The 9635-nt window shown below is 37.1% G+C and overlaps 1 protein-coding gene across 2 annotated transcripts in view; it reads left to right on the top strand.

Annotated features, from left to right (window-relative positions):
• Positions 1–7290, top strand: part of LOC103149866 (synaptosomal-associated protein 25-A-like) — a 34927-nt gene extending 27637 nt beyond the window's left edge. The window contains exons 5-8 of one of the 2 annotated variants that reach the window (XM_007569220.2): positions 350–467; positions 4165–4284; positions 5207–5351; positions 5990–7290. In XM_007569220.2, the coding sequence (XP_007569282.1) occupies positions 350–467; positions 4165–4284; positions 5207–5351; positions 5990–6058 (452 nt within the window). In that variant the 3' untranslated portion in view covers positions 6059–7290. Of the gene's footprint in view, positions 1–2; positions 121–349; positions 468–4164; positions 4285–5206; positions 5352–5989 lie in introns of both variants that reach the window. The other variant, XM_007569221.2, reaches the window with a different exon arrangement.
• The last annotated feature ends 2345 nt before the right edge of the window (positions 7291–9635 follow it).

Genomic DNA, 9635 nt, shown 5'->3' with positions numbered 1-9635 from the left:
AGAACAACTTGATCGTGTGGAGGAGGGCATGAACAAGGTGAACGCAGACCTGAAGGAGGCCGAGAAAGATTTAAAAGATATAGGACAGTGCTGTGGTCTGATATGCCCATGTGTTAAAAAGTAGGTACCGGCCAGGAGCCTCGAGCTCTTGCCTGTCCAGTGCTGGTGGTGGTGGTGGTGATGGTGATGTCTGATGTCTCTCTTGTCACAGTCTATGTCTTTTTTTTTGTCTCTTCTCCTTTGTCCTCCCCCCCCTTCTACTTCCCTTTTCCGTTTTTTTCCACCTCTCTTCTCTTCTTACGTGCTTTCGTTCTTGTGATGGGATAAATGACAATGTGTTGCTAATCAGAACAACTGGAGCGCATCGAGGAGGGGATGGACCAAATCAATAAGGACATGATGGATGCAGAAAAGAATTTGAACAATCTAGGACAGTTCTGTGGTCTATGTTCATGTCCCTGTAACAAGTAGGTGCTGCCTGTGTCGCCCGAATGCATGTGTTTCAGTGCCTACCTGCCTTTCTGTCCATCTGCCTGCTTCTGGTGTGTAGAGCATGGTAATCTGTGTTGTGAGCAATCAGGCCTGAAGCCACAACGACACACTGTTTGAACAGGCACAAGCACCGCATGCACAAGCACGTGTGCATGTCTGAGTTAAAACTAATATCACCAAATGATTATTGCATGCATACAGCATGTACTACTTGCATGTGCATAAGGGTTCTTTTGGTGCTGTATTTGCCCTCCAGTCTCCGTGACGGTTGCCATCAAAAGCCCTTCATTCCACAATGGATGAAAGATTCCCTTCCAGCAGGTATCAGCATCAACGAGGATCTCGACTGCGGCATCAACCGAGCTTTTAAGTCCATCCTTCACTCCTACACCTACCGAGTAGCATGATGCCTCGTCATCATGTGTTTGCTTAACCAAGCAACAATTCAACTAAATCCGTTGAATATAATAATTCTGGTGTCCATTTAAAAATCAAAAGCTCGCTAATCTAATTTATGTTTTTAAATGATCGTGGTTAAAGCTCCAGTGTGAAGCGTATTGAAATTTGTGATGCCAGAAATTTCATGTGAACTGTTCATTACAATTTTTAACATAAAGTCATGTAATTATGAGGATTAGTGTTATAGTCTCACAATAGTTTTTTTTTAAAAGGGGACCTATGATGCAAAATTCACATTTTTACATGTGTTTGTTCTTCCATTAGGGGTTCAAAAGCTGCTTCTAAAAACAGCCCAGTCATTTTTGGCAGTAAATTCATGTTTTTTGGTGTCTGGAAAATGAGCAGTTTCAAAAACCTTCCACTTGTTAAGCCACAATAGACTTGACAATTAGAGCGCCATTACCTAGCAACTACAGCCTGGTTTTACTGCTGTATGCATTGTACAATGGCTGCTGGATAAGACAAGTTTTTTGAAGCACTGTATTTTCTCAAGTCTAAAATCAGTATAACTGTTGAGCAGAAGATATTACATTGCTTCATGCTCTCACTTTTGATCAGATTTATGGAGATGCTGTTCTCCTGCAGGACTTTGGCAGTGTATGCACCGTGAAAATGATCAAAAACTGTTTTATTGACCATGTTGAAGGGCCAGAGTCATGATGACAAAATCCTAATAAGTCAATTGAAATAAATCACTCTGTTTAAAGACGATAGAAAATTATTCAATGATGAATGAATCGGGACTCACTTTATTTAAGTGTCCAACTTGGACAAACAAGGTAACATTGCATTGTACACACTGAACCTTTAACCTAAGGTGATCTATTAAATTTAAGTAAACTTACTTTAACATTAATTCAAGATTACAAACTTTGAGTACCATGACGCCTCAGCCTCCTTCCTCAAGACTTTCTTACATTTTAATAATACACAAGAGTTAACACGTTATCTGAACTCAAAATGTTCAAGTTAAAGCTGTAGTTTGAAAGCTCAAATGAGTCCCTTACATCTGGCCCACAACAGCCAAACTATGGTCATTGAGTCATGTCTGTGCATTTTGCACCTGTGTACCAATGCATGTACTCTATTTAATGTTCTGTCTCAGAGCTATAGAAAACACAAGTGACCTACAAAAAAGGAAGGAAATAAGAGAACCCTAGCAGCTTTTGGCAATGTTTGATGAGTTTTCTTTAATCATTTTTTTATTGGGTGTCTCCATTTGACCAAATTTCTCTAGTTTCTTCTTGTAATGTCTTATACCTACTATTTCAGAAACGTTACATATAATTAGTTACTACTTGCTATGGATAGTTTTCAGCAAGTTATTTCCTTTTGAGCTATGTGGTACTACCGTGAGATCTTGGACGTAATTGAAATGCAAACTTAGAAATTAAATGTATTGTTTGGTGCTTTGACAGTAGAAAAAAACACATTCTCCAGTGCACCGGACTAATGGTTCAATGTGTTTCTTTTCTTCTTGTTTTCTGACGTGTATAAACAAAATGTTTTTAATTTAAATTTTTGGTATTTAATCCCACAGTTGATATTTTGACAACAGATCATCCTTTTCTCCAAAACTGGTACTGGACTGGATCCTGGCAGTCAATAACCGATCTTCTCAATTAGCACAATAGGGATCAGAATAAAGGAGTTGTAGTTTTTGTCACCAGCTGGCACATAATTTTTGATTTGTTTTCAGGATTCATGTATTTTGATTCAGCTTTCATATGTTACTGTTTTGGTTTAAGATCTTGTATATTCTATAGCTCTTTGGTCCCTTTCTTCCATTGCCCACTTGCTATGTAACCCTGTGGTTATAGACTCTCATGTTTCATTTAAAACATATGAATTGAACGCATTGGGTTAAACAGCATGAGACGTTTCTTGTTAACAGTCTAACTGCATCACCTGATAGGTGTGATATACCAACACTAACAAAGACTGCTTGATAATTCAGAATACCAGTGAAAAGATTTTTCTTTTCCAGTAATTGAATTCAAAAGGTGAAATTTTATAATGATTTATTACAAACAAGGCAACATGTTGGTAATTATAGGTTACAGTTGATAAAAAAAACAACAAAAAAAACCAAAAAGCAAATGTAGTTGTTATGGCCTTCACAATAATGGAGAAGGCTCCTGACTACTGATTATTCGGCAGCCACTTACTGACACCCTCCAAGAGGAGATTAAACCACAAATTTGCTTAAAACCACAGTGGTGTATGTGTACCACTAATACTTGTTGATCCATATTTCACACAATCTGTGCACTTTGGCGTTGTCTGGTGATCTGGAATAATTTGGAAATGATCAAAATTATTCCAGATTTCGCTCATTTGCATTATTAATTCTACTTCAATGTGCAATACTTTTACTCTACTTAATGAGTATATGAAAATTTGTGTCATCACATATAAATCGAGATAAATATACTTACCAATGTCGACAAACTGATGAAAGTGTTCCTGTCAGCAAAGACCTGCATCTAACAGGTGTTTAATTAATGAAACGAGCAAGAAGAACTGAACTTGCTTATTTGACTGCATGTGATACATCATCATATAGCTCCATCCATCCAAATGAAATGAAGGGCTAATCACTGCTGGTCTTCCAATCAGAATGATAATGTTATGTAATTTTTCTTTCTTTTTGTGGGGATTTTTGCCACATGGACCTAACAGCTCAGCTTTCTTTGATAGCTACAGCATGTGTCTGATCCTGTTCCCACTGTGTACCAAGTCTCTGCATGTCCACTCTACAGGTCTTCATGTGTGTGTGTGTGTGTGTGTGTTGTCATCTTCTCTGTGCTAATTGTTTTTTTGTGTTTGAAATTCTTTCTGAATGTAAGCAGCACTTCAGCTTTTTACGTTCAATTGATCTGCATGTTGGATCAATTATTCACCAACATACTGCAAATGCATGTAACGGCTGTGTATCATATGTGCTTGTCATGCTGCTTCTGTTAGAATGATTAGCTTCATGCCATTTTACATTCTAAACATATATGCACATATATGTTTTGATAGAGGAAAACATGCATGCACATTAACATTTCACACGTCAGTGAACGAACACCACATGTAGACCTACAAAGATGTGCACAATCACTTTTACTAACCAGTTAACATACAGACGCTTACCACACAAAGTTTGTCAACATTTATAGCTTTTTGATGCCTCCAGTGGCCCTGACTGAAATGTGTCTGTGGTAGGATTAAGGGCGGGGGCCAGGCCTGGGGAGCAAACCAGGACGGAGTGGTCAACAGCCAGCCAGGGGCTCGAGTTGTAGATGAACGCGAACAGATGGCCATCAGTGGGGGCTTCATCCGCAGGTATACGTACATTCTGTAAATGTGTGTTGTTTCCAGATTCATTAATACTCAAGATATACAGATTTGAACATGTGTTGCTGTTTATTTATGAATGTAGATACTTAACATACATGAATTTGCTTTTTCATGCTGGTTAATAATTTTGTCTCTTGGAGTTACTCTTTCTTCTTCACAATATATCAGGTATCCTGTATTTTTGTAAGTACATCAAAAGAAAGTTGCAGGACGCACTGCAAAACCTTAAAGAGGCAGTATTATGTAAAATAGACTTTTTTGAGCCTTATATCATAATGTTATTCTCTCATCAAAAACATACCTGGAGTGTTGCTTTGATTCTTTAGTACATGTTTGAGAAATCATTAAATTTCCCTTGGCAACCATGCAGCTGTGCAAAATGTTTGGGGGACTGAGCGCTGCCTTTGAGGCTCCTCCGTGAAGCTGAAGTCTCCAAAACGAGTCTTTGTACCACAGAGCATCCCTCCGACTTCCCCACTGAGCTCCTTCAGACTATCAGCAGCAGCAATTAGGAAACACCTGATGGAACTGCGCATCTGCTGAATTCATTATTCAAGCTGCTTTTCAGTGAAACGCTGGTAAAAATGTTATTAAAGGGTTAATAGAGAACCGATGTGATAAAACAGAGAAAGAGCTGAATTTTCTTAAAGAAACAGAGGCCAATTTCAAGGCATCAAATTATGAAGCCAATTTTCTTTGAAATCATATTCAATGCGGCATTTTTATAACAACTGAAGGTAATATTGTTACCTTCAATTATCATAAATGCCATAAAATGGCAGTGAGAACCTGAAAAATGCATAATACTGCTCCTTTAAATTTCAACAAATTTAAAAACACTTTTAGCAGATTGTATCTCGTGTTTTAGGTCCAAAAACAGTAAGCCACAATAATTTGTATTCTGCAGGGTAACAGACGACGCCCGGGAGAATGAGATGGATGAAAACCTGGAACAGGTGGGCGGGATCATTGGCAACCTGCGTCACATGGCCTTAGACATGGGCCAGGAGATCGACACGCAGAACCGCCAGATTGAAAGGATCATGGAGAAGGTACTGCATTCATTCATATCAGTACTATATAGAGGATGTGTCCCTATACCCAGGGACACATCCTCACATGATACCTGATTATTTCAAATAATCAGACATCTGGTTACTTGACATAATCAGATATATTTTAACCTGTTACTGTTTTATTTATTTTTTTTATATATTTTATAAATTAACTGATTGAAACAAATCAGTTTCTATGTAAATGTATTACAAAAGAAAAGAACATTGCTATTCTTAGAAAATAAGCTGACAAAATAGAATTTTTTTCAACAAATATATATCACTGTCACAGATAAAAGCATTAAAAATTACTCTTACACCAACAAATATCAGTAAAATAAAGAAAATAATTAATTCTACAAGGTACAATTTAGCTAATACATAGATTAAAATTATGTTTATGATGGATTACAGGCTGAACATAAGGTTATGTACTGATTTCAAGCAGATTTACTCTGACTCTAACACACTAATGGACCAAATCTGATTTACATGCTGCCCTGTGAATATCTGATCTATTTACATTCCGATTTATAATACCTTCACTGAAATAACCCTTCCACATACCTCTGTATATACTTCTGTCTTACCTAAACAACCTGGCATCTGTACAAGCTGCTGCTTTTCTCTTTCAGGCTGATTCCAACAAGACCAGGATTGATGAGGCCAACCAGCGTGCTACAAAGATGCTGGGCAGTGGCTAAACGGCAGCTTAAAGTGCTCTCATCCCTGTTAAACCCCAGTGACACCAACCAAACCCGGCCCTGCCCCCAACACCAAATGCCGACAGCAGGCGCTGCACAGTCATGCTTTTATTGTGATACTGGTAGAAGTTTGCACACATGCACATATCATACATTGCTTCCCTCCCCTGCTCTCACCCCTACACCTACCTGACACTCCATCCAATCCCTAACCTTGTTGTCAATGTTGCTCTGTGACGTCACTTTTTTGGATTTTGCTAATAAATAGTTCAGTTAGGCATCATCCACTCCAGTCTTAGCCACGCTGTACATAGTCCATCTTTACTGGCTTCTGTGCCCCTGATCTCTCATCATCTTCTCTCTTCATTCTTTTCTTTTTTTTAAAGTCTCTGTGTAAAATAAACTGTCTGTAAACCTTATGTCCACATTATCCTTTCCCAGTCTCGGTATTCTAGTATTGTCTGCCTCAGATGCATTGCGTATTAATCAGATAGGATATATTATGCTATATGCTACGGCTGTATAAACAGTAAACACTGAGCACTGTATAAATATATCTAGATGTGAATCTGCTCAAAACTTAATAGTTACATAATAGAACATGAATTTTGCCTGAAATGTGACTGTCTCTGATCTGTATGCCAGTGAATTACCAATCTTATTATTGGAAGAGTGTTATAACGATTTAATGCCACAGATGTTACACTGCAAACATTTTCCTCAGGGACCTAATCTTACTACAAAAAAGCAAAGTTTAATTATCTATTAATGCATTAAAGTCTATTAAAATACATATTTCTATCAGAAGGCTCATTTTGAAATGAGACAAGTAACAATTGCACTTATTTGTGGTCTGCACAGCATTATTGAGGAGCAAATACCAACAAAGACAAACAGCAGTGAGTTCAAGTATACAGCACATTTTAAAAAGTGTCTGCAACATCTTTGCATAAACTAAAGACCCATTCCACAACCAAAGCAATAGAGCATCAAGTGCATTATGCATGTTATCAGCTTCTCAAAGCATGAAATAATTCATTTATCCAGGAAAACATCCTAACTTGGCAACGGTATGCTGCATCCTGCAGGATAAACAAAGAAGGAGCTTATATCGGTTTGCAATAGTGCCACTCAGTTTTGTGTCTCCTTACCTTTCCGGATTGTGATCATCACTGTAAAATAATATGTACCTTGTTAAATGCCAATAAAACCATCTAAACTGTAGGACCAAATCCAGTTTTTCTGTCTATTTTGTTGCATTGTATCTGAGCAAAAGAGCTGCAAGGTAGCAATGTAAAACCCAACATAAAGGGAATGGAATCAATGGATCTTATTCAGATTCATCGCTTGGCAGCATCCTAATTAACTTGTGAAGATTTGCTAGCTTATATTAAAATATCATCAAAATGAAATTATTTCAGAAACTTAAATTCAGAGGTATCAGAATATGACATGGTTCAGAAAATGTACAAATGGCACCAATCTGTGCAATACTTTTGTAATGACAACTTTTTATAGACCATCAGGTAATATGAAAGCATGTGTTACTGATATGCATATAGCAGCAGGAATGCTTTCTAAATACTGACAGATTTTCTCTAATTTCTTAGCAGTGTGTGCCTTTTGCACAACTTTTAATGAGTTCAACACTTATTCAAATTGACAGTTATAGACTAGTTTGTTTTTATCCTTCTGAGTGTGGACGACTTGCGTTGCTGTCGCCGTTTGTGGTATAAAATTTACATAAATGGCCTCATTAGAAAAACTTCAAATGAGAAAAACGTTGACATGTTTGATACTTATTTTACCTGCTTTTTAATATGTATTCTACTCGCTCTCCACAGGAAGATGAGAAATAAGATTTATGTCAAATTCAGACGCAAAGGAAAAAAAAAAAAACAAGTAAGGTTAACAAAGAGACAAAGAAGGAAAGATGAGTAGCAGCACATTAAACTAATGGACATCCACAGTGCTGCTCTGGGCTTAGGGAGGATTAGAGTACACCACGTCACTAAGAACTGAAACACTCTCTCCCACACATGGGGCTGATGGTCTATAACTTAGTTACATGTAATACCAGTCCATTGCAAGCTTGCCAATACATGTAAATACAAAATGGTGGAAGATTGCCTTTCACTTTATCCCGATAAGATATAACAATTTTTAGTTTACTGAAAGACAATATATTAATGCTTAATAATTTAATCGGTGTTTTTTCTTTATTCTTACTCACTCTTAATGTAAATGATTGCAGAGTTAGGGTTTTGCAGTTAGACCTGGAAACGCAAGACATTGTGGGGAAAAAAACAAAACAAAACACTTATTTGTGCACTTCTAATGCAAAGTCTCCCCCTAGTGGAAGTTTATGTAGATGCAATTTTGATTTAGACCATAGATTTGGCTCTTTTGTTTTTTTTAGGGCAAAACGCCCCAAACACTTAAAATAGCCTGTTAAATAGACAATATCAACAAATAAATAAACCGAATGATTTCTGCAAGTATTGTAACAGAACGGTGTACAGGATGAGTTCATAGGCAATGTGAGGGAGAAATGAAAGGTTCCAAAGATGTTTGGTGGTGAGCATATCAATTACATTTTTAATTAGCATGTGCCATTAAAACAAAAGTCTTTGAACCCAATCAATATACCAACCTATTTACGTCATTAAAAAAAATTCGAGAAAACATAATCACAAGACCAAATATAAATGCTTGAAATGTATCTCTTTTTGATTAATCTATATTTATTACAATTATTTAAAAGTTTGAAATATAATCTTGGTAGGCATTAAAAAGAAGAGAGGAGACAAAATGCTTACTATAATAATAATAATGATGATGATATCTCCTCACTCAGTATTTAACCTATTGTAAGTGTCATAGACATAATATAAGAGTAAACCCCGCATTGGCCGCTCCGGGGCAGGAAATTCGGCGGCCATCTTGGAGCGGTCGTCCCTCCTACTTTGCTCAACCAAAACAGCAGAAGATGCCTCAGCACTGAGGGATATTGTTGTTCGGATCGATGGACTACTGATGTGAGGGCTCCACAAACAACATTTCACAAGTAAGATGGACATATTATTGTGTATATATTGTGATTAGAATATTACTTTACTGTATTTATGTCCATCAGTGAGATACCAGCTAATATTGCTACAGTGCTTGCTTGGTGTAATACGGGTTCAGCCCCGCTATGAAGGCTGACTGAGATTTCGTAAATCTAAAAAAATTAATTATTCTCTAACATTGACTTAGATTATCTGACACAAGAGCCTACATTAGAAATGAAACAACGTAACACATATTATAAAACGTATATTATGTGTTATGACATTCACCAGCAAAGTTTACACAGGTGGTAAAGGCTATTATTTATATGTAATTCTTTCACTCTGTCGAATGTAAGATACATCCCAAATCTTCCGTTTTTGTTTTGAAGGTTTCCTAAAGACACGATGTGAGGAAGAAGTGGGGGGAAATCTTTAAAGAGAGACGGATTCACTAAACAGCACGGATGAATCTCATCGGATTTTGGACTCAATCTCACCTGCTGAATCACTCTGAAGCTAGATAT

Source organism: Poecilia formosa, unplaced genomic scaffold (assembly GCF_000485575.1).
Source record: "Poecilia formosa unplaced genomic scaffold, Poecilia_formosa-5.1.2 Scaffold238, whole genome shotgun sequence".
NCBI lineage: Eukaryota > Metazoa > Chordata > Actinopteri > Cyprinodontiformes > Poeciliidae > Poecilia > Poecilia formosa.
This window is presented reverse-complemented; position numbering and strand designations above follow the sequence as displayed.